Source organism: Polyodon spathula, chromosome 26 (genome assembly GCF_017654505.1).
Source record: "Polyodon spathula isolate WHYD16114869_AA chromosome 26, ASM1765450v1, whole genome shotgun sequence".
Lineage (NCBI taxonomy): Eukaryota > Metazoa > Chordata > Actinopteri > Acipenseriformes > Polyodontidae > Polyodon > Polyodon spathula.
Window position 1 is genome coordinate 11,599,852 of NC_054559.1, and position 26,149 is coordinate 11,626,000.

Below are 26,149 nucleotides of genomic sequence, written 5' to 3' on the forward strand. Positions count from 1 at the left end.
TTTGGATATTAAGCGGGTACAAACATTCTAATGTGATGTAAGGATTTTTGCCAGGCAATTGCTGACCCTCCAAAAACTAGACATCTCTTCTTACAAGATGCAGACCATTGTAGATGCAAGTAACTAAGAGCTGTATAAAAACACACACCTGCCATTGCCTTCAGGATGGCTGCTGTGGTACACTTCCTGATGTAGCGACGCTTGGCTCTTGTTCTGGAGAGGCAGGAACACGTTCGGAGGAGAAGGGCAAGACAAAGGAGACCCTGCATATTCAATCCCAGGGTCACTTTGTTATGGATGCCGGAGGATGAGGTGCTAAAGCGTTATCGTCTCACTCCGCAGGTCATCCTAGACCTAATAGCTGAATTGAAGGATGAGCTCGACCCCAGCATCAATCTAGGGACCGCTATCCCTGCACATGGGAAAGTGCTGTGTTCTCTGCACTACTTAGCCTGTGGTTCCTTCAGTCCACAGTTGGAATGTCTGGAGGGATAGCCCAATCCACCTTTTCCAGAGTGCTGGGCAAATTTCTGGATGTCATGCTGAAAAGGGCAGACCAGTACATATAATTTCCTAAAGATACTAGCATAACTGATGTTGGCTGAGGCTTTTTCAAACAACCTTGTTTCATGCTGAGTGACCTCAGCCATAAGGACTCTCAGCTCCTTTTCAGGAAACATTTGTTCTTTTCAGTGCACCAAGAGGACTTTGCAGCCCTTCCTTTGACATAATTTTTTTGGTTTGTATTTTCATGCTCCACAAATGTTACACAACTGCTGCTTTCTGTACTCCTAACTCTGCAAGGGTGGCCGCTAAATAGGCTGATGTTTTCATGGTGACCCACATTATCATAATTGCAGATTGTTATTTGTGTGCGTTGAGTAATTTGCATTGCTCTTAAACTTAAATAAGGCGAAATGCAAAATAGTTTACTGGCCACAATGCAATTTCAGTTTTGCATCCACAATTACTCGCACTGCGCCTGTACTTCCATCACCCCCTAAACATGTAGAGTGCAATCTGTACACACACAATGAATCTCCATTTGAATATGTTCTGTGATAATGTTTTTTTCACATGGTGCATTGCTTACAAATTAACCTGTTTATTTAAACAGTATTGCTATGTTTACTTGGTGATCATCATCACACTTCAAGGAAAATTAATTCCCAAATTGAAACAAAACAAACATCCTTTCAATGGCTATAATCTTGTACACTCTGATGCATCAAATGGAGAAAAAAAAAAAAGCATAAGCCTGTTTACTCTGAATAGGGGTATTTGCATTTCTTAACTTGATTTTCACCACAACACTGTTGTTTTTTTTGTCTTGCAAATCCTTTTCATCTCTTTTAACTTTACAGCTGGTCTTTTGTATGAAACTATTAGTGATTTATGACCCATGAACTTCACTGCATTAGTCTAATGGCCACAAATATGGCCCCCGGCTTTCATCTCCGACAGACTGAGGTGGGGGGTGGGCAACAACGGATTATTATATTTGACACATTGTCAAGAAGTACTTTGTCAATTGATAGAAAGCAGATATCAGGGGTTTATCAACTCTGAGAAATACAGTAGGGCCTACTTGAAGCTCTGCAGACACACTCTCTACTGCTGTATAAATACATTGTTTCCTATCCTGACCATTATTCATGGCAACAGGCTTTGCAAGGTCACTGCGGAGGTGGCTAGATTATTCTTACTGACAGTTTTATTTATTCTTGAAATTAAATGCAGTGTTCCACCAGCAGAACCTCATTGTGGAGAACTGTCTCACTGGCATCCTTCAAATCATTTTTGTGTATTAGTATTGCTACCCTTTCTATTGCAGTCTGTCATTTTACTAGTGTCCACACATACATACTATATTATATATATATATATATATATATATATATATATATATATATATATATATATATATATATATATATTACACACACACAAAGTGTACTCTGATAAGGTAATGTGGTGTCAAATGATAAAAAATGCAGGCAAGCACATTGACTTTAAGGTATCAATAACCTTGCTATCCCTTCAAACAATGAAATATCAGAAGATTACATTTGCTGGGATGAAAACAAAAGCACATACAGCCTAACATCATAAACAGACACATAGCAGAACAGGTTTTCTGCTGCAGTGATTCAAATGATGCCGTGTTTTTCATGTTTTCAATGTGTTAATGCACCTGCATTTTGGGATATTTAAGACCAGTCTGTATGCAACACTCACTTCTGAGACACAGTCAGGAATTCAAATGCATGTAATTAAACAAAGAAGTCTTTCAGTCATTTTAGTAGACGATTTATTTTGGTAAAGTTACTCAATAACAAAAATACAGGTGAAGAAAAAATTGTTCATTTTGTACAGTTATATCAAGAAGTTCAGTTTCGAAATAACTGGTTTAAAAACATCAATAATATAGCCTGGAATAGTGTACAGGCCATGCCACAAAACCATAGAATTCCTTACATGTGGTTATATAATAACTAGTTCATATTTCTTGTAAGAAAATCACTTAAAGAAACCGAGATCCTTCACTATTACCCATATTTTACTTTGAAGGACCACCACATTTTTATCTGAGTTGCTGGTATCTAACAAAGGTGGTCACTGGACAGAAGATCAGGTAAGACTGTCTAAGCTCAGGGAATAAACTACTTCTTGTTCAGCAAAAACTACACAGTTTTTTCTTACACAAATGTCTAAAATTAATTTAACTGCAGCATACAACTACAAAGGTTGGAATTTTTCTTGATTGATACACATGTATATATATATTTTTTAATGCAGCCAGCTTCAAAGTTTAAATGAATACATTTGGTCAATTTGCTGATGCTGTTTATATGCAGATTGGCTTGATCCCTGCCTCCCCAAAATGAATCACAAATCTCACTACAAAGAGCAGAACAGTTTAATTGCAAGCATGACATCCATGGTATATCCACTTGCAAGTCCATTTTTGTTGCCCCTTTCCTCATCCAGGATAAATACTGCACTGCTACGAAGCAAAAGCTGCATTCAAAGGAAACACAGAACCAGTTAATAAATAATTGAAGTCTGTATTTCTAAAACCTGTTTTAGCAAAAGAAAATAAACCGATTTGTTTTTAAGGCAGCTATTGGGTTTATCACATTGCACGGAAGATTCAGTCAACAGTGAGTAGCGTTTCCCAGGAAAAGAAAATCTGAACAGTTACATGATGTGAAGGTATGGCAGGTGAATTTAAATTCTTCTTCAACTGGTGGGGGTAATCTGATTCCTGCAAGTTAGGGGAAAACAACAGTACCCTTGGTTCTTTGAAGTGGGTTTTGCAAGAAACAAAATTGAGAAACGAGAGAAACAGAAGCCAGGACAGTGCAAGCGAAAGCTGCTTTAAGGTTTATATGACCTTTCAAATGGCAGTTGCTAGAAGCATACTATGTAAACGTTGATATCCAAAGAATACAGAATACAGATCACCGTGTTTGTGCAAAGTTAGCCGGAGCAAAGCAGTGTTAATTTGCATGTGTAAACTGTAGAAATATTGACAACACACATCTTTTTTTTTGTTTATTTTAATGCTGACGAATTTTAATTAATTTTGCAAAACTGGATTACGAGTAAACGTTTTGCTTATTTTGCAGTGACACGCTTCCTTATGCAAGGGAAACACCAATTAAAGTAAAAGACATGATTGCACCATACAACACAGAGTTATGTACAAGCTAAAAGACACAATGTCACGCGATTCCCCTCTGGACATACCTAAATGCCGGTTTCAGTGTGTCTGATGGTAAACTCCAGACATTTATACATCCTGTCCAAAGTGTTGAATAAATGATCAAGCATGATGATGTTTCATAATCAAACTGCTGCAGCTGGTTTCTTAGGTACAAAGAGCAACAGCTAGCCGCAAAATTGATAGCAGATGGTCTTAAACACTTGGCATTTGTTCCTGAATTTACAAGTTAGGAGTTTAATACTCCCGGGATTGTGTAAAATAAAATTTGATCCAAGGATTGAGTATTTAAAACAAAAGATCTTGTTTTTTGATCGTATACATTATTTGCGTATCGAAACAATAAATAATCAAGATTTAAAAGAGACATATGCTGTATAAAATGCTAGAGGCATTTCTGCTTGTAGTAATTAAAAAGGGTGTCTCAGTGACCCTATTTGGTCTTTCAGATCCTGAAATAATTTGGGATCCGTTCACTTTGGAAAAGCTGACATGCCACTTAAGACACTGTTAACGACTCTACGATGTTATGATATCACCTTTAAAATGCAAATCCAAAAAGAGTTAAGAGATTAAGTTTAAAATTGAAATTACATGTTACCTAAAACACCAGGTATGACACAAACTATGCGCTACCTCCCATCACATCAGCATTTCCAGACTGCACCTATTGCTTTACTATCCAGCACTTTCTACCCTTTTTTGACCACTTAAACAAAAGCCACCTTGTAATAAATAAGTGTGTAATTTGTAAACAGTATGGAAATACTGGAAAAAACAAAAAGATTCTATTGTGAACTATTCCCAAAACTCTATATGAAACCAAGAATAGTATCGTTCAGTACTTCAGGTATTAAGATCAAATAAAAACGAGGTCATTCCACTTCGTGTATTAAAAAAAAAAAAAAAAAAAAAAAAAACTGTGACTGTTTGAGAACCTACTTTTTTTTTTTTCCCCCCCAATTACAGATGCATATCATATTTGTTGTCTCCTTTTTCTAAAGGTTCGGCTATTAAGTTGTGCTGCTGTGCTATTCATCTATGGAGAGGGCATGCTTACACATTCGGCAAGCCTGTACAGCAGTTGCTTATTGGTTTTAATCCAGTAATAAAGCCATTATAAACTGAAAGTATATACTAAAGCATCATTATTAACTGCCAGTTCCTGGCACCGTTAGGAAATGCTTTCCCAAAGCGAGGTGATCTATGCCAACAAAAACCACAATGAAGGCTTGCACACATTTGCCAAGTTGTATGCAGCCTAGTCTAGATGGGATTTAGCCTATGGTACCTGTTCTATACTAACCTGCTGGCTATTTCAGCTTTTCAGATTTGAAATCTCCACTCAGTACACACCAGGTGTGATTTAAATATAATAACCTATATTAATTATTATTGAGGGTGCTGTATAGCTTAGCTCACAGCTTTTTAGAGAAAGTAAATGACAAGGGGTAGAATTTAGACACAGTGCAGTGTCTTGTCTGTTGCCATTGCTACTCTGTAACGAAGAAAATCATGCTGAATTTGAACAAGAAACTATATATTAAAAATTGGAACACACAAACAACAGAATACAAATGTGCATGTTTTGTGTCACAGATAACCGTATGACTATTCCAGTGGTCTTATTGTTCCATAAGGTTTATAATATATTAAAATGACAACAGCGGAAACAAAGCCATTTATAATAACTTCCCAGCAGGATTTTCCAAGTGAATAAAGGTTAGTGGGTTTCAAGGACAGAGCTGCTACATGCAGTGGCACTGAAGGGGTTAAGCTTTGCATTTCTGGAGTGAGCATTAAAATGACATGCTCTCTCTTCATCCCTTAATACACAAATAAGTCAAGGTACAGTGGACACTCCATTTGGTGCATTTTTAAAAGGAAATAAACTTCACTATTTGGGAAATGTTTTTTTGGGAATTTTTGTTTTTTTTTTTTTTTTTTTTTTTTCACAGCATGCTAGCCTTCTCAAGAATGAGGCCAGCCCCACTTGGACTTGTCCTGCAAGCCTCTTGCTTAGTTTTGTTTTTTTAAATACGTTTGAAAGTCCACTGCTCACAAAAGGAACAAAATACAAATAAAAAATAGAAACAATAACAAATCATCACCATCATGATAAAACAGCAACAGGTACAGTAAAGGGAGACGTTCTTTTCTTCAGTGAAACAGCTTTGTGTCACAGTGCAGATGCAACTGCATCAGTGGGTCCAGGATGATGCTGTCCTGTGTTTAGTTTGTGGAAAAGGCTCTTCAATTCTCCATCCAAAGTGCACAGTGAGAAAAAGTAAAATAAAACAATCCCTTGCACAGATAGCTTATTATTATTATTATTATTATTATTATTAGTCCCTTTTTTTTTTCTTCAAGTACTGTACCCAACTGCAGGATGCAATTTGTTTTGACGTCAAGTTTACGAAGAGGAAGGAGGATTGCAGGATGTCAGCCAGGCAAGCAGACTTTCCCAGCAAACAGTAGCCCCACTATTGTGAAGAATATGGATAAGACAAATAGTACATATGAAGACCCAACTACAGTATTGTTTGGTAACTTATATGGCTGTCCTCCCACTTCATTGATGTAAAATCCTATTGGAAATATAAGGGCTGCCAAACAGAAGAGGATCACTGTAGAGAGGAAACAAAAACAAGACTTAGAGACATTTTTAAGCTCATTATTCTCAGTACAAGCAGTGATTGTCACAAGTGGAACATGGGGATCTGCATGGTTAACTACTCAAGTTATCTGTGTCAAAAACACAGACTCCACAGGATAAGAGGTGCATGTAATCTGCTGCAAGAGTTGAGATTTTACAGGGAGGCAATTTAAAATCACAGTTTTCCCCAATCACTTCATGTTATATGCTGTAGTTCATAAATAATATAACAATCTAAAAATGTGAAGATACAGAAAATACTGTAAAGCCATAAATAATTGAGAGCCTTTTATTGTGTGCTGTTTGCTTAAAGTAGGTTTTATGGGTATGAGTCGCCAAATATATTGATCGCAAATATGTATGGCTTTACATTACAGTAATCAATGTTCAATATTTGTTAAATTATTAATTTAATGTTCAATTCAAATTTATGCAAGCAGAATAACATTTTTTTTTATTTATTAAAAAAAAAAAAAAAACCCTTTTTGATGTATCCTGTCACAATGGTGTGTTCATTATACCAAGATTCCTTTTATAACGTGTTGACTAATAAGACTAAATTGGAACCAAGTAGCGGTAGCCTTATATTAGACACCCTAATAACAGATTGAAAGAGGACGCACTGTAATTGGTTTTGTTAGTCACCAACCTAAATGCATCTTTGCCTCCAGCAAGCACGGTCAACCCTTCTCTGATAAAAACAACTATCCAACAAGCAGCACTGAACCAAAACCACGACTGGGACATCATGAATAAGGCTTGTAGATTTAGGGGTTGATGTAACAGCTCAGTGTATGAAAGCTTTTTCTCATTCTTTTTCTCTCAAGAGCAACTAACATATATGCAAACACATTAAGATATGTGACTCGACAAGAGGCTGCCTGCCAGAAAAAGTGAAAAGAGCAAAGGGTGGCGATGAAAACTAGAGACTTAAAACAGGGGCATATGCAGATGCAGCCACCATTTCCCATTTAACATGGTGATCCAATGCTACATCAAACATCAACCTGTTCATGCAGATCTGACACTGGTTAGACCAGCGTTTGGACAGGATGGTGGGCACAGGACTGGCCTTACTGTTAGAGGTGAAACTGGCACGTCTATCATTCTACTTTACAGAGTCTAGAAGCCAGTGGGCGTGCAGCCTTGACGACAAGAGCGGACAGACTGTGAGACTTTCAAATTCCAGCTCTGACACTTAGAAGAAGCATCATGCCTGGTGGGGAATCAGTTCAATCTCACACCTCACCTAGCTGTAAAAATAAGATGAAACCAGGAGAAAGAATCACAGTTCAGCTCTTTAAAAACCGACAAGCGTTAATTATTCAGGCTCAGCCTTTCTCAACTGGTACTACTAGAGACTTAGGTGTAGGGCATTTCTAAAATCAGCCTTTACAATAAATGCAGGATAAGCATATAGTCAAGTGCGAATTCATTTAACTGCAGTACAATCACAAATACACCGCAAGCGTGAATTCAGCAGACTGTTCTATTGCTATCTCAACTTAAACATGCCCAATCAAACATAAAAGTACTGCATATGTTATCAACACACACTGACCTATAAGATCAAGCCATTTTAAAACCCATTGCAAGTGTTTAAAGGAGATTCTAAACTGCAAGTCTAAGACTTGTAAGGCTTTTTAAATATAAAATATCAGCAGAAGGGATAATATTCCAACTGAATATTTGGATTTATCTATCTATATCTTGTTTGTCAGTTATCCAAATACGGTACTCGTAGGATATTACAGTCGTCTATCCAAAACGGTATCTGTTTTTTGGTTGCTTAAGTGTTTCTATTAAAAGGAAGCAAATGGCATGCACTGAAAGAATAGGTATCAGGTTTCCTACCAAACTAAAGACAATAAAGCAATAGCATGGCTTGGCAGCACACTCGCTAAAAAAACAACAACATGCCTACAGTTCACTATCTGTGAAAGTGGAACCTTGAGAACATTTAGATCTTATTTTAAATGTGAAATCCCAATTATTATTATTTTTTTAAGCTAACTTCACTCCTAAAGCACCTGTCCCCAGGCATGTGTCTAAATAAATCTGACAATTTGGAATTCATCACTTTATCAAGGTCTTTTAAAACAAGCAAGATAACTACAAATAATTGACGGGAAAACAGGTGGCCCTACATATTTCCAGACATGCCAGTAAGTTAATTGGCTCGGCACGGTCAGCTGTCAGACTAGCATGGCGTGTAACACAAGCAGACCCTGTTAATTAAGAATGTTGTGGCAGCCTCCGACACAACGTGATGACAAACCTTTTACAGGTGTGGAATATAGCGTAGCTGTATCACGAATTTTAAATGACCCCGTGTCTCATTTCATCCCAGCAACTGTGAACTCCCTTGACAAACCAATGATAAATAAGCTCAGATAAATAAACAGTTGACTTTAATCTTTTTTTTTTTTTTTTTTTGGTGAATTTGCAAATATGAGCCAAGTTTGGATCGAACCCAAAGTGTTTTGGTAGTTTAAAAGGGCCTGTAACAAAACCGTTGTCTGGACAACGACTGTACCTTTGTTTTACAACCAGCAGCAGCTTCTGCAATCCATCCTGCTGTAGGATGGCACACAGATGTGGCCTAGAAAACAGCAGTTCCACATGCATCTCTGGAGACTTCCTACATGAAAACCACAGCACTATCTAGGTCAGACATATTTACTTTTTCTGAAACAGGCCAATTGCTATAAAAAAAAAAAAAAAAACCACAACAAAAAAAGTAGGGGATTTTTGTATTATGTCTGGCCCATGAAGAGCACAGCCCTCAAGCTTGTATTTTAAAGAGATTCACAGATCTTTGGCTGTGCTTCAGAATTTGGACCAGTGGACCTTCTCCTTCACCGTACACACCAGGTTCTACCACAAAAAGTATTTGTATTTTAATAGCCTACCAGGTGCTCCATTGTGCTCCTCAAGCCCGCTGGATTTAAGCAGTCTGGCTAGCCCACCAAGCTATACAGACAGCAATGAACATTATTGTCTGGTCCTGCTAAGGAGCCATATGTTACAGCACGCTGAGCTGCAGTTCTGTGGCCTCATGGCACTTGGAACAGGCACAAGGAGGCTGTTCAGCAGCCTGGGTATCACTCCAGTGGACAATGAGGTCTTATCATCGTGGCACAGAGCCCCCTTTCATATACCATGACTGCTAGCCAAGCAACGTCTTCCCACCACCTGTTTCAAAAACAGCAAATTCACTGCAATTTCATACAGAAAAATGACAAAACGCGACTCAAAAATAACCGCAGTTCTATATTTATACATGTATGATAAGGTAATTTGAAATGAAATTTGAAAGTGTTATCCTCAATGTATTTTTGCAAGGATCAATCTACAAGCTTTCGTTTTATGATACGATACACAGCCTAAGCCTATATCCAAGTGTTATGTTATCTTTAAGCTTATAACGTACAAGATGCACTGAATAGCGCATACATCCTCAAAATGATTTTTATGACCTACTTTGATTCCACCACCCCATCCACACAAGAAGAAAATCAAAGATGTTACTCATGGTATCTGTTACTCGTATCAACTATTATATCACATTGCAAGGATACTGTAAGTTTTCATCTGAAGGTGTAGTGTGTGGTTTTCTACAGATATCACTCCTTTCATCTTATTGCATCAGACTTATCGCCCATTATGTTTATAGGCATAAAAAAAAGCAGTAGTGGTTTTGTGCCCATTATCTGATTTTTCTTGGTAATACACGAAAAATAGTCACGCACAATGCAATCCTAAACTGGGTATTGGGTTGCTACCAGCATATTTATTTATTTATTTTTGTATTTGTGTGTTCTGTCTTTGGAAACTCATATCCAGTCCCACATAGCTACTATTACTCAATACAGAAGACTGATTGTATAATAGTGTGAATATGTGAAACCTGTAGGGCACCAGTACAGGCTACTTTGAGAGGATCAACTTACCAGGAAAGGTCAAGACTTGATTTAAGTTTATGTTACCTGCCTGTAGACAAAATTCGTCTGATTTAGGTTATGCATTACAGCAGCTGAACTTTAGTTAGAGCGTCTGCAAATAAGATGGCGTAGAGTACTACAAAAGTTCCCCTGTTTAAATAAATAAATAATGCAATCCATCTGCAATAATCCCCTTATGTATATGGAATCTGTGTAAATCTGAAGTGTTTTTTGTATATACTTTCAAAATGAAAGTAAAGTTAGATTAGACAGAAAGCTTGACAAGTGTTTTCAGGAGATTCGGAGCTTACCAGAAATTATATTAAACCATCAAAAATGTTTATAAACCCAAAAACAAATTAAAATATGAACTGTAGTGAAATATTCATAGGATAAACATCAGGGATGACTCTCCAATCAAAATGCCTTTCACTAAAGCCACAGGCCAATAGAGATCCAGCATTTCAGTATGTACGTTTCAGTTCACAACCAAGAATGCTTACCAACCCGAAAGAAAAACTAATATATGCACAAGCCAAAAGTCAAGTTATGTCAGTCAGACCTCAGACAAGTAGAGTGTTCACTGTATCTCAAGGGGCAAAACCAGTTGATATTACCAAACCACAGCATCAAATGCTCACAGCACCTCTGCCCTTTAATTAATGTTGATTCTTTTTATACCCCACTAAACTAAACAGCAAAAGGTCAAGAAACACACGATCTGTGAAAAGTCAGTCTAGCATCAGTTATTATGCGAACCAATAAGGCACTTACTTCCAGTGAATGCTATCCAACGTGCATACTTTGTGGCTTCCCTTCGCCAATGCGAAGCCACGAGCAAGCCACATGTGACAGTCAATGATATGATCCCCATGATAATAAAAAAAAGTGTTGTGACCCATTCTGGGGGAAGGCGTGGCGGGATACACGTCCGGTCACGTCCGTGGAGAGTCTGACACTGACGAACCAGGCCCACCGTCAGTGCACCTGGAATCACAGAAGAATAAGCAAGCGTTATTGTACTGTTTGTAGAATTATTTCCTAGCTCACATCTACACCCTGGTGGGTGTTTTTTTTTTTTTTTTTTTAATTTGAAAATCGCCCGATTATTTAACCCCCAATTATTCAACCCGGCTCACTGCTGCAACCCCCACACTAACTCGGGAGAGAGCAGGAGGACGAGCATTCACGTAGAATTTAGTCCTTTTTAAACTTTTTTATATTTGTTATTGATTGTAAAAAAAAAGGAACAGATGGATATGAATTAAGGTAACATTTGGCTCATACGTAACAAGTAATTAGCATAAGCAGCTACAACACAACGTGTGGTATTAAATACTAAATATAGTCCTTATGAATCCAATGATTAATACTCGAGGATGATTCATACCGAATCCCTCGCAAGTGACGTAATCCAACAGCTACAATCAACCTGGGTGAATTTACACTACACACTGACAGATGACTAGGACCTTCTAAAATATAAACTCAACTACCTTGCTTATTATAGAGTGAAGGTCAGAAACCAGGTCGGACTGGCTTTCAGTACTGAAAAACTATCCTTTGATTTCTGTGACAAAAAGCTTAGACTATACAAGCGACTACACTATTCACACTGATGAAGGCACCTGCTAAAACTTGTGTCTACTTAAATTTCTTGTGAGTTTCAATTTCTGTATGTTTTAAGATCCAGATAACATGAGGGAGTTAAAAAAATATATAATAATAAAATTCCAGAGGCCGTTTATCCCCCCCAGGGGGGGGTGGGGGTGGGGGCCCCCGTGGCGTGTGTCAGCAGACAGTCCTCTTTGCCGTCACGGTTCATCTAATAAAATAGATTATTTTAAGCATCTCCAACATCAATGTCGGATAAAGTTACAGCCCAATATAATCCTCTGAATATGGAGCCGATTATGTTTGTCAATTCCTTTTTAAAAATTTTAACTTGATCCCATAAACTTGTTGAACATAATTACAAAACAAGCCTGTGTATGTACATCTAGGACACTTTACCACATTTCACTTTTTAGGGATATCTTAACTATTATAATATATATATATATATATATATATATATATATATATATATATATATATATATATATATATATATATATATACACACACACACACACACACATATATATATATATATATATATATATATATATATATATATATATATGAATATATATATATATATATATATATATATATATATATGCACACAGTACCAGTCAAAAGTTTGAGTACACTTGCTTGAAACCAGGTTTTTCATGATTATCTATGCTTTTAACTGTATAAACTTGTCTATAAACACTTAATATTTCATTGTATGATACGTGTACTTATATAAGCTGATAATCATAAGTGAATTGCATTAAAAAATCTAATTTTTAAATGAAAATGTAAATCTTGTCAATTTCAATTTCAATGGTCACCCAAAGCAAGGGGATTTCAGTCTGAAGCCCAAGTCAGTTAAAAGTCTGAAATGTGTATAACACAGTGTTAGAACACTGGCCTAAGTATAAAAGTGTCTTTGTTAGATGTTCTCAGTTAACTAGCATGTTACCTAATTAACCTTTTGTCACCAATTATTATTAACATGTGAGGGTCCATGAGTACTATAAATATAGGTAGCATAGGCACAAGTTTGTCATTCCTGAATGTAAGGGAGCAGAAAATGGCAAAATACGCTCAGTTAAGCAAAGAAAAAAGTAATTACTATAAGAAATGAAGGTCAATCTTGAAGACAAATCGAAAGAACTTTGCAAGTGTCTGTAACTACTGTGGCCAAGACCATCAAACGATTTGAAGAAACTGGCACTCACGAGGACCGAACAAGGTCAGGCAGGCCAAGGGTGACCTCAGAAGACATGTCGGGTGATTTCCTGCTGAAACTTGTTAACCGAATGCAAGGCAACGGGTGGCTATTTTGAGGAATCCAAGACTTAGAGACAATTTTCAATTTTCTTGAACATTGCTTTGATACTCCTTATGTTATTTGTTTTGTATATTGTAACATGTGTTTTCATTTTCAAGTATTTACAGAAATGTATACGACGTAAAACAGTGTCAATTATGAAAAAACCTAGTTTCCAGCAAGTGTACTCAAACTTTTGACTGGTACTGTGTATATGTGTGTGTGTGTGTGTGTATGTATATATATATATATATATGTGAAGATATAGTATATATACTATATATAATATATTTGTTTAGCATAACTGCCAGAAAAAGTAATTAAACATATACTTCCATCGCTTTGCACCATGTAAATGATGATAAAACTGCTACGCAATGGTAGTATTCGTTCCATCTCTGATATGTAACAAAGAAAATACTGTAAAAGCATATTTACTATCAGACTATAAATAATGGTGGCCTCTGGGAATATTCAATGTTCTGATTGGGTCTAATGTTCTATTTGCTGTTGATGGGCAGATTTATTCATCCCTGTTCTAAAAGATTTATCTCACACGCAACCTTTAACTAATTTTCACTAACACCAGCCTGCAGCCTAAGTATCATATCTAAATCCAACGGGCTGTATGCTGAATGAGCAAATAACAAGTTACAGTAATAGTACCTAATTCCTCTACCAAGGACAGAAGCATGGAGGCGACATCAGAGATGTATAGTACTGCACATCTTAAAATATAATAACTTTCAAAGACCACCCTGTAAATTCAATGCAGAATATTATCTCAAGTAAGCACTCTGTGTCATTGCTACACTTGATTTCCGTCATTACAGTACTTCAGTGTGTGGCGACAGTAGCTCAAATTGATGCTTTTTTTTTTACCTTTTTAAAAAATGTTTTTAAATGAAGCAACTGATGGGCCATACCCCACGTGGAAAGTGAATTAAGCCCCTTTCACACTGGCATGCTTACCCGGGTCAGAAGCTACCCGGGTCAGGACCCAGTCTCATGCAGGTCGGGTACCCAATTTCACACTGCTTTTGATAAAGCGGGGTAGACCTGGGTGACAGACGCAAGTACCCAATGGGCGTGTCAATGCCCCAAAAGCAGCTTGTTACTGAAGCTTCCATCCCAACTTCTCTGGATTGAACTGTCTGCCCAAGTGTTGATTAGAGCAAATGTTTCTTCATCCCTGCTGCAATCTGGCTCATGCTGTGTCTCAAGCAACAAAAATATGTTTAAACAGAATAAACAGAAATGTTCCTTGCGGATGTGAAACCTTCATGCAGGCCTGGCTGTTAGCTCACGAACGGCCATCAAGCATTTTGTCTTTCTCAAACCTATTTGTCGATGACGTACTGTTGGGAGTATTACTTGACTTGCAGTGGAACCACAATGAACTCCCATTTTAAACAAACATAAATGAAAGTAAAAAATTACAAACATTGGGTATAATTTATTGTAAAGAAAAAAATAACATTTGGGTTAAATTATATAGCTACACACATGTATAACAGCAATGGGCAATATTAAAAATAAATACATTTTAGCTATATTTCTAGGAAGACTTTTATGAATCCTTAACTTGCAGAATAAATAGATTGGGTATAGCCTAATATCCTACTCCTTTACCACAAATATGTCCATAAATTACTTTAACAGGAGGCACATTATTTTAAAAGGAACCAGTATTAACTCGTGGTTCATGGTCACTTATGAATAATTTTTAAATGAAAAGAACGAACAAACCTAGTGTTGTGACCCAGGTCTTTCATACAGGAAGCTGCTTGCCCACCATTCCTCAAACCAGACTTCATATAAACAACCAAACAAGCGTATGTGTGTGCGTGTGTGTGCATGCGTGCGTGCATGTATGTATGTGTGTGTTCGTGCATATGTGCGTGCGTGCGTGGATGTGCGTGTGTGTGTGTGCATGTGCGTGCATGCAAAACGTAAATTATTCAGCATGGGATGTATGCAGAAAAAGTACAGCTGAGGAAAAAGTGCTCAATGAAGTAAGAGAACAAAGTTTAACTCGTTTAACCCCAAGTTTATACCATGACTCACTTTTTCCACAACAACACCATCATTAAGTTTGTTAAGAACTGCGAATTCTGTGGCGTTGTGTTTGCGAGTGCTGTGCAGCTACCCAGTGGAATTATTGTAATTAGTTTCAGTCTTCCCTTGATGTTCTGTTATTGCCGACACTGTTTATCTTGCTGGACAGGTTCATTGCTTTTCCTTGTAAACAAGCTCGGCTGTACCGATTTATATTTTGCAGTTCATCACACAGGTTTGATGGAGGTGATAAAAAAAGAAAGCCTTAAACAAATTAAATTCTGAATCCTGGAGGAAGTCCAAACACAAACAATCTTTGACAGAAAAAAAGAGCAAAACTCTCAAAAAAGAACACCTGCCAAACACCCCCCTTGATACAAAAGCAAGGCAATCCTTTAAACAATGCGATGTCCTGGTCACAGTTCGCCTCCTGCGTTGATCAAGGGAACCTCTTCACATTAACACCGAGAACACGAGCCTGACTGCCAAACAGATCTCCAGCCTGTCCAGTGGTTACACTTAATTTAACAGAAACAGGAATGTTTTCCGGAGATCAAATAAAAAAATCTGGGGAAACGTAATATAATGGCAGTCATCCCTAATGCATAATAATGACATTGATTTTAGAATGACCTAAACTCATGGGATGATTATTAATAGTTGAAACTATTGTCTCCAGATATATGTTTACAGTGCAGTGTTTTAACCCCTTAAGGTGCACAAGGAATTGTTCAAACGGTTTCTTCTTAAAATACGAGAAAACTGACCACTTGGGAGGACCAGATCCAACCTGTCTGTAAATTTTAAACCCTGTTTTGTGCCTCTCATTGCAAAAATTAGGATGTTAGCATCATTTTTATTTGTGAGGCAGGCACGTCCCTTGTACCTTAAGGGTTAATCTGAAAACTTCATTTTAATAAGTGGAAATCGCTGCCACGTGTTGCTGCTTGCAGCCCTCCTCTAGAAGCGATTCTGTGTGTAAAGATTGTACGGCAGATCGTTTAAAAAACGACTGACTGCTGTAAAATGATGTGTGTGAGAAATGAAGGCATTACAGTAATCGCTGTATTTAGAAAAGGTCATTTCAGCTTCTGACCACCTGCATCTGGAGTAGGTAAACATGCAGTTAAACACCAGCTCCGTAACTAAGGCTGTTGCAGACAGGTCTCAGAAGGAAGCAAGCCTCACACAAACCTGGCTGTAACCCTATCAGCATGAGAGCTTTCAGTTGGCACTTTCAGACAGCATGTTCCCTACAATAGAATGTCTTTGGTTGTTAAAGGGAAATCCTTTATTGCATTTCCTCGCAAGTATGCAGTATATTTTAACTGCCCTTTTTACAAGGCTATATCAGACCGTGGTTGTGGTCTATGTGAAAATACAAAAAAAAACATTGATATAAGACAACATAAAACTGTTGTTTGATAAGAGGTGGCAAAGATGAGACTGATCAAGGAGCTGCATTTCTACAGCCTGCAATTGAAAAGTCCAACATGATTAAAAGGGAACAGTAGTTTCATTTCTGACACTACTGCAATGAAATTACCCACAGTAAGCACTGAGGAGTCTGTCGGGAAGAAAACAAGCTAATATTATTACAAACTATACACCCTGGTCCTGAATAAACATCTCTTGGACTTCCAAAATATTTTGTTGGTACAGTATCCTGCCATGTAGCTTAATGAATGCACCTTTGGTCAGGTCCCATTCAATCGTCAACTTTCCATATTGATGTATTGCGTCGAACAGTGCTGTGAGTTCTTGACATACCATAATAGTAACTCATGTCAGTCAAGAAGCTCCGCAGTGGAAACAGGACCAGGCTTGTCAGGTGCCATACCACGCCAGCACTGCTAGCCCGTCGGCAGCCGGCTGTGTAGCGGAAAAAAGAGGTGATTTTAAAAAATAAATGACATCACCTGTAAACTCATGCTTCAATTTTTTTTTTTTTTTTTTTTTTATATATAATAAGATTTAAAAAGCATTGCAAGGAGCACTAGACCAACAGATGCGTGCTGTATTTAGATTACGAAAATACAGAACCCATAGTGAATTCTACTTTTAAAACATAGTCCTAGTCAAATTAACAGGAGGCAATTTGTGTGTGTGTTTGTGTCTGTGTGTGTGTGTGTGTGTGTGTGTGATAACTTCATCAGCTGCATTCCCAATACTATGAATAAAGAGATCACACTGTTTACATCCAGGGCTGTTAACCAGCTGTACAACTAATTGCTATGTGATGGAGAAGATTGTACAATAGCCAAAGCATTTCAGACTCTCTTAGGGGCAACCAAGTTTTCAGGGTTTAATAGAGGCAAATGTCTGTATTTTATAAATATTTCCCAACACCAGTCAGTCCCCTGCTGCTCACAAGTTCAGAATACCTACGTTACGACAAGCAGGCACGCTATCAATAAAGCCCAGCGAGGAGCTGTGCGCTAGGCTGACCTCACGAACTGCACAAACGCTTTGGGAACATTAATTAAAAACACAAGCAAATTAGCATGCCTGATTTACTTAAATCGTTTGTTGGAGAGGAAAGAAGAGATGCTGGCAGGCGTTGCTCTGTTGCAAAGACAGTTTCAGAATAGCGATTGCGTTATTTTTTCTGTCACTTTTCTTAGCAACTGTTAAGCCAAATTACTTTAAAAACAAGTTCTTAGGGACAAGAACGTGCATCTTAATTTACTGCTGGCACCTACTGTACACCAGCTAGCTGAAGGGTGGGGGCAAGGAAGAAATTACATAGACAGAACTGTGCTTACATTTTCTGCAATTGAATTTCCAGATTGGTACTGTAACTCTTGGGTCCAAACAGAAGAACCGTGATTCAAATTAAGTGATTAAGGATGCCGTAATTTAAAACAAATCCAAATCGGCTTTTCATGATCATTGTCAATTAAAACCATGTCGTCACAGGGCTTCAAGATACCTACAGTAAACAACGCACACAATGCATTTGTGCTCTAAAACACCTGCATGTGTTTTCCCAATAGGAAACCGACAGTACACTGACCCAAACCGATCAATCAGCTACATTAAAAAACAAGTCCTCAGCATATTCCGTTTTTCTACGGTACAGCAAAAAAAAAAAAAAAAAAAAAAAATTACAAATCTAGGTAACACCACGGCATGAAATATATTACCAAGAACAATCTACAGTCATAATCATAAGATACAGAGTAATTCTCACACTTAAATCTCAAGTGAGCTGTTTACACAAGGATGGCTTCCTTGTGGAATTAAAGTGCTCCACGGACACTGCTGCTTGTTCCCAATTAGCTCCCTGGTTACCTGACAATTAGGAAATGTCAATTAAATATTCATACCTAATAACTCCCATGAGCATCACTTTATCCAACAAACAAAAGCAGGCATCAAGTAAAAGATCAGATTACAAAAGCAGAATTCTGGACTCACTTAAACGTTCCACAGATACACAGCCAACTCATTTTTCACATACTGGACTTTTAGACCATCAGTCGAATAGCAGACTACATTTACTGTTTAGTTGCTTTAAACAGGTGCTATATCATGTTAAATCTGGACTAACTGAGCCTTCAGCAAGAGAAGCCATGCTACCATTAAAACAACAATAAACAGACAATGTAAAAAAATGTAAGCTTGTGTGTGAATTTATTACATGATTATTGTTGGGATAAGAAGCCTTGAGTAGTCTGTATTTTGATGTCTCATTGGCTGGCTGTCAGCAATGCAGTTTTTCATATAGTTACAGAGAGTTGTTGAAGTACGGACAGCTGTTCTGGCACTCAACCTTTCCTCTTGTGCTTTCGTCCCCTCTGTCTGAAAACCATGTTTAACTTTGCAGGGCTAATCTGTAAACTGATATCCTCTCATTACTTCAGAGCCCCAAGTATCAGAGAGCTTTTTATAGTTCCGATTCATCTGATCTCAGAAGACACTGTAGAGAGTTACAATAAAGCAGTAGTCCCAAACTTCCTTGGCTCAAGGACCCTTGTATTGATTCCTCATCCAGTGATGTCAGGGGCACATTTTCTAAGATTTCATAAACAAAATGAAATAAAAAACAAAGCAGGAGAAATCTAAATGTGGTATGGGTTTCTACAAATTTAGTGGATGCTACTTTATAATAGTCCCACTGAACTCAAAACGTACATTGCGATAGGGAGAACACATTCAAGTAGGCCTACATTCCTCATTAACTTATTTAATTAGTTAAATGTAAAACTGATTTCTCTCTCTGTTCTAGTTGAAGGTATCAGTCCCAATTTACCTATTCATCAGGCCAGAGGAAGCTGGTTGGATACAAAGCGGACTATGATCTATGACCTTGTGCTTGCCTGCGAGTCAGTGGTCCCAAACCCATAGCCGGTAGAACTCAGATGTGCTGCCTCTCCCACTGAACAGCGGTCATACACAGACGATTGTAAGACTCAGCAATCTGCCAAGGTTTACCTTTCCATAACAATACTTTTATACCTATTTAGAGATAGAAAATTCCATAGAAATTAAACAGTTAAATTGGAAGCATCAGAATCCGTCCATAGGTGAGGCTACAGTCTCATTCTGGTATGACTGGTCAATTAATTACAGACATTGTGGGTAGGACTGGTCAATTCATTTATTAATGATCTCCCCCTCAATGTGAAACTTAAAGGTACTTAAGTGATGGCTGTATCTAACCAACAGTTTTTTGTTTTTTTTCACTCTACCAAATTTCTTTAGTAGAATTTTTATTGTGTATCGTATTTAACAACAGTCCACACAGCCACCAAGAAGTGCATTAAAACAAGCGCAGCAATCGCAAGTAAATATTCCATTTAAATGAAGCTGTCAAGAGTTCATCCAAGATCAATAGAAAGACCTTATCTCAGTAGTTCAACAGTTCAAAGCACCTTTCAAGCTTCATTAATTACAAAGGTTAGAAGCCTGCCTCCCTCCCTCACAGAGAATTCATTTGTAATCAAAGTAAATCTGTGGGCCTCCCGAAGGGTAGATCACCACACCATGGGCAGTGTATAGTCAGGATTCATGATCAATACCTTTGGTAAATTTGCTAATTTGATTTGGTTTATTTCAAGTATCCAAGTAAATCCTAAGTAACAAAACAAACCAAACACGTAATGAATAGAAATCCTATTATTATCCACTAACAAAACCAAATGTGAAAAGCATAATGAATGCATAATGAAACGACTTCCATCCAGCTCTAGAAGTGGCTGGACTGATGTTTCACAATCAACCAAAATATTGCAGACTTTCATATTAAAATGACTTTCAGATTTGTTCCCATGACACGCCCTGAATCATACAACCTTAAGCTAAAATTAGAAAAAAAAAAAAAAAACATGCTATCCACATTATTTAGTAAGAAAATAAATAAACTATGTGTGTGTGGCAGATTTGCCGATATGTTGTGTGTTTCTTATTGTGACTATTATGTGACAAAGCAAGTTGTCCATTTATACATGGTAAAAGCACAAGTATAAATTATATATCCTGTGCAAGTTGTCATACTGTACAGTACTATATTAATATAATAAATGATATTGGGTAAATTAGCAATAAATCGTTTACATTAGTTTAACTTCATAAAATCTTATTAATATGCATCTAGATCTGATAAGCGTTGTAATATTGTGACTGTAAACACTAAACTGGCCTCCTCATCTCAATCTGGCTATTATAAAAGGCTTGAGCATTTCAACACAAGGAATTTGTGCCACAAACAGGGAACAATGCCTTTTAAGAAGTTCACTCCTACTCTTTACTTGACACTGAAAATGCCTGAATTCGACTGCCATTCAAAAGGTATCAATGCTTAATCGTAAACATGGCTTTTTACCTTTGAATAATGAGACTGCACTCAGTGTTTTGTTATTGCGTATGGTATCTGTACCTGTTTAAAAGGAGTGTAACGTGCTATATAAAACAAACAAACAAAAAAAAACCACCCATTCCACACAACTTCTGTATATGGGTAGGTTAACACAACCTGTATATAAGCTTAACAACATATTTATTTTTTAAATTGTAATCCTGGACAGAGACTCCCGGTTCTCTTTGCAGATCAGATAAAAGCATAGCCACCAGCATGACCTGCTTGACTATTTGCTTCAAGAGTGGAATTCGTTCTTTGGTATGCAACTGGAATACCTATTTGCTTTGAGGGTTAAAATGTCATGCTTAGAAAGGGAAAATAAATTGGCTCCTTGGTTAGCCACTTCTGAATTGAACTTGCCCTGTTTAACACTGAGCAAGCCTCAACTTGAATAGCAAGAGAACTGCCCACACATGGGACTGAAATTTAAGAGAATGCTGTAAGAGATTGAAGAACACAAAAAGGACAGCTTGTTTTAAGTACAGATAGGTTGGTACGTGTAACATTACAATATCTCGATAAATTACTATGACACTCACAAAACAGCATTGTCAAAGGCTGTGTTCTTCCAGAGAACACAACACCTGCATCAAACAAAAACTTGCCCGTTAAACTTGGACTGGCAAATTGCAACTTGAAACACCCACCTACTGTACCTGCCGAGTAACAGAGAAAATGAGCCATGCCTTCAGTTAAACAATTCATTAAGTTCAGTTACACATTCAGAGGGGAGACGAAGCGTTTTATTTATAAATGCCTATATGACTTATATATATATATATATATATATATATATATATATATATATATATATATATATATATATATATATATATAAAAAATGTAGAAACATTAATACACAGTCACCTGAGAGACTAAACAGGGAGTCTGCTGTCTGACAAATCCATTACCGTAGTGTTACTGGAGGCACTGTTGTAAATGCAATTAGCTCTTTATAACACACACTATGAAAGATTTAATGCACAGCGTTAGGCTTGGACAAAGGAAAGCTCCCCCTCAGCGCTAACGCAAAACCTCTCTGTCAGCTTGCCCTCACTGACTGTGCAACGTGAACTACATTCATTATATTCCAAGTTAATACACATGAACGATACACCACTGCAAGTTCCAACCATATAGCAACCCTTCTCCAGAAAACGGAAATAACACTGCAGGTTGGGCCGGTCAATTAATGTGAAACTTGCACTTAAAGGTATTCAAGTGGTGGCTGTATCTAGCAGAAACCCTAGGAGACAGGAAACTAGCTCAGGAGCTCTGTCTGTCTGATGTATAATGTTTCGTTCATTATTCTAATTTAAGAGGCTGGAGTTACTTAGATTTAAAATTATTCAAACATTTGTAGTTCAAGGCGCTAATGGTAAACAGTACTAAAAGTATCTCTCTATGGATAATCTGATGTCTTTATTAAATTATTTCACATTAGGAATCTACTGTAAGGGATGGATTTGAATAAACTATACTGGGCTGTATAGGCACCAACAACCAACTGATGGTAATCTGACAAACCTTTAAAATCCTCTTACACTGTAAAATGTTCTAACAAATCCAGGCGTGAATTATTCTGGCAGGTTAAAGGGTTATCAAATCAATAATTCCATAGCCTATGGGTGCACACTGAAATAAAATGGTTTCAACCAAGATATTCTAAAACAAGTTGCCATGCAGCTAAGGCAAATGTTAGCTGTTCCTTTAAGAGACACAGATTAGCGTGGCTGAATTAGCAGAAAGCAGTAAACGATGCCATCAGTTCATCAGTGTATTACACTCTGAAACTTGCCGTTATGGCCTCTTAACCACTTAGGGAAAAGGCCTGTCTCGCTGGCTCCATGCGATTCTCCGAGAGGGATGCAGCAGCACAAGTCTGCAGCTGCTCCTGACTGTACAAACGTCACCTGATCCTAATCAGACTTAATTAGAGTGGGATATTATCACTGTCTTTTCAATTCTCAAATGATGTTTCTTGTATTACCATTTTTGTCCTCCCGCTGAAGCTGCACTTCCAAAGCAAACTGACAAATAAATGTATTATTAACTGCTTTTAGTAACACTTCCATAACCGTAACACTCAGTAAAGCTACTGCATTACACCTACTAATGACGCATCCTTATCAACTGGCTTGGGGTGGCAGCCTGGTGGTGTTGCAAATGAATCAGGAAGGCATTTTTCAACGATCACCCCATTACTGTCACATGTACACAGCTGGTTATTGTTTGAGCAATTAGGTCTACAGTATCTCTGAATAAAGATTAACAGGAGAATCGTGCTGGAAAAGCCAACGGTTTACATAGCATAATCCATACATCATTATAATCTTGTTTAGTGTAAACTAGAGCACGTACCGTGTGCTAGTATATTACATGAGGTTTATGGCACTTTTACAACCTGTATTAAAGTCAACTCACCAGTAACAGATTAAATGCCTATGAGTATTTTTTTTCATATCCAAAACATTTGAGTTTAGACCTTTAGTATTAAAGTAGGTCATTTTTTTCAATTTATTTATTTTTTTTTAATTATTATTATGAAGGCAGTAGCCCTAACGTTTATCTAAATTATGGGAGAATGTCCCATCACAATTTTGCAAGATTCGTCTTCATTTTTAAAACAAGCGATCCACACAAACGCGAAGCGTTGCTATCCTCACTCGCTCAGCTGTATTCAGGAGTGTCACTTTTTTAAGTTATGGGTGAAGGGTTTCAATTCAACAAGTTTAATGTCTTAAGGATGAAGGGGTGCAGTACCTGAAAGAATGAGCAAGGACACCTGCTATTAAAAGAAAAAAAAAACTGACCACGGTCGTTGTTATTTGAATGGGTGAGAACGTGATAGCAATACTACAAATTCTTATTTTTCAACTGGTAAATGTTGTTCAGCGATATTGGACTGCAAACCTAAATCACCAATGATAACTGTGCTACAGATTTCTGTTTTCACAGCATCAACACTTGACTCGTATTGTGGTACAGCTATGCGATCCGTTTGCTAAACTGCAAGGTAAATGCTGCTCAGTTTGTTTGCAATTTGTAGTATTTAGCTAAAGCTAATATGCAAAATAAAAAGGTCGAAAATGTAACCATTTTTAGTGTGATTTTAAATAGCAAGCTAATCAAAGATAATTTATTTGAAAAATAATTCAGGCACCCGATGGCCCCGTCAGCTGTAAGTACAGTAGTGTTTAGTATATAATAATAATAATAATAATAATAATAATAATAATTATATAATAATAATAATAATAATAACACATTTTAAAAAGTGTTTTCCTTTACCTGCAGATTCCCCCGTGTTGACCCAGTCCGGATTTGCAATGCTGGCGATAGCAAATATATCGGCAGCCAGGAACAGACATCCTGAAATGATAGTCAGTTTATCCATATCTCAGCCAAAACCACACGGCTTTAAACGAGGGGGATACATAAACTAGCAATAATACTGATAACCAGGGAAGGAAGGGACGGAGGGAGGGGTGTTCCCTTCCTTTTTAATCTACCACGACCTCCCCCAGTCGGAGACTCGAGGAAGGATCACTGCTTCCAGGTGCTCTCGCTCACTTCACATACACACTGCCGCAACCATGCGATCCATTTCGAGAGCCAACATGTAACAACTGTGGGGGTTTTGTTCACATTTCTTTCTGTTCCCCTCAGGCGACTGCAGCAGTCCCGAATTCGTTATTTAACGCAGGGCCCTGCTAAGACCAACTCTGCCAGGCTCCCTGTCCAGCCACAGCAGCACCATTTAAACAGCCGTTACCAGCACCAGTCTCAAACCGCAGCTCTGACGGCCGTCAACACCGGATAATTCACATATGCACAAAAGCGATCCGAAAATATATATGTAATTCCTAGTCGTTTTAAACTGTCCGTAGCTATCTGTGCTGTTTTTTTTTTTTTTAGTAATTATCCACCACCCCTCTCCTTTGGCTTGACAATCGAATATTTTTGGTGGCAGGCAAAAATGGGTTGATTACGAATATTGCTTTACATATTTTCGAATATATGCATTTTTTCGTAAATAAATAATCGCCGCTGTTGCTTTTGGAGCTGCTCCCTTCTCCATTCCACACTATCCTTGACCGAGCTCACTGGCATCAGCTACTAGCAGCAGCAGCGAGATCCACACACAACAGCCCAAGCAACATTCCGTCCGGGGGACATCCGCTATCGCGAGAGCTCGGCTCCAGGAGCGAAGGGGGTGGGGGTGCGTTGAGGTTCACAAACTCTAGCCTCAGAATGGGAAAGTTAGCTGTTTTGGTCCCCCAAAAGTACTTATTGCAAAACCCTCCTATAGCCGCTGTGGTGTGCTACGCGGGTTTCATAACGCGCGATACTGCTGCTAAGTAGCCCATTGTGATGTGGCTGAACTTCCCCAAATAAAATCGTCTTGATGTTAATAAGTCTAAAACCAGAAGGAAGAAAATCGAAATCGCGTGTCATTGTTTGGATGAATAAACCTTTTGAATGTGCTGGTTTCTGTTAAACCAGCTTTTAGCTTTTGTATTTAGGGAGTCCTTTGCTCATGCTCTGTTCTGTACACGAACTGAATGTAAGTGTATATAAACTGAAGGCATTAGCAGATTCACTCTGTACTGAAAACGAGTACAGAATGAGCCATATCGAAATGCAACACTATTGCATGTTTGATAAAGTAACGGGTGGTAGATTTCATTTTAAAAAGAAGCGGTTAGATGTACCCTGTATTGTGCATTGCTAAAGAAGCTGTTAGGTGTACGTTGTGCATTGCTAGCCTCAGTAACACACGAGATGACTCGGACGCTGTATTTTGCTTTAGGCTGATTTTATACAAAAAAGGCAAACCCAATTTTCAACAAGAAGCTTGTTGCTGTGTTAAAGCTACTGTCTTGTGCACCCAGGTGTGAATTCCCTTCACCCTCCCCTTTGTTAAAATCTCACACTTACAAATATGAATATAAGCATACCTTTGACCTGCTGAGCT

At 37.8% G+C, this 26,149-nt stretch overlaps 1 protein-coding gene across 2 annotated transcripts; it reads right to left on the reverse strand.

Annotated features, from left to right (window-relative positions):
- Positions 1 to 2,314: 2,314 nt before the first annotated feature.
- Positions 2,315 to 25,692, reverse strand: LOC121300984 (uncharacterized protein C16orf52 homolog B-like). 2 transcript variants are annotated; one of them, XR_005947580.1, is made up of 4 exons: positions 24,463 to 25,692; positions 11,102 to 11,314; positions 5,839 to 6,354; positions 2,315 to 3,021 (listed from the first exon to the last, which is right to left on the reverse strand). XR_005947580.1 is itself a non-coding variant. In XM_041230035.1 (3 exons), exons 1-3 carry the CDS (start codon positions 24,566 to 24,568, stop codon positions 6,170 to 6,172), a joined length of 504 nt encoding a protein of 167 aa, XP_041085969.1. In that variant the 5' UTR covers positions 24,569 to 25,692; the 3' UTR covers positions 2,315 to 6,169. The 2 variants fall into 2 exon arrangements, 1 of the variants encoding a protein (XP_041085969.1); XM_041230035.1 differs by having other exon boundaries at positions 2,315 to 6,354.
- Positions 25,693 to 26,149: the final 457 nt, after the last annotated feature.

Excerpts from the sequence above, each read along its gene's own strand:
- LOC121300984 (XM_041230035.1), bottom strand. The coding sequence starts at position 24,568 with ATGGATAAACTGACTATCATTTCAGGATGTCTGTTCCTGGCTGCCGAT. Across the intron at positions 11,315-24,462 it reads CAACACGGGGGAATCTGCAG|GTGCACTGACGGTGGGCCTG; the intron begins GTAAAGGAAAAC and ends CTGTGATTCCAG. Across the intron at positions 6,355-11,101 it reads TTGGATAGCATTCACTGGAA|TGATCCTCTTCTGTTTGGCA; the intron begins GTAAGTGCCTTA and ends TCCTCTCTACAG.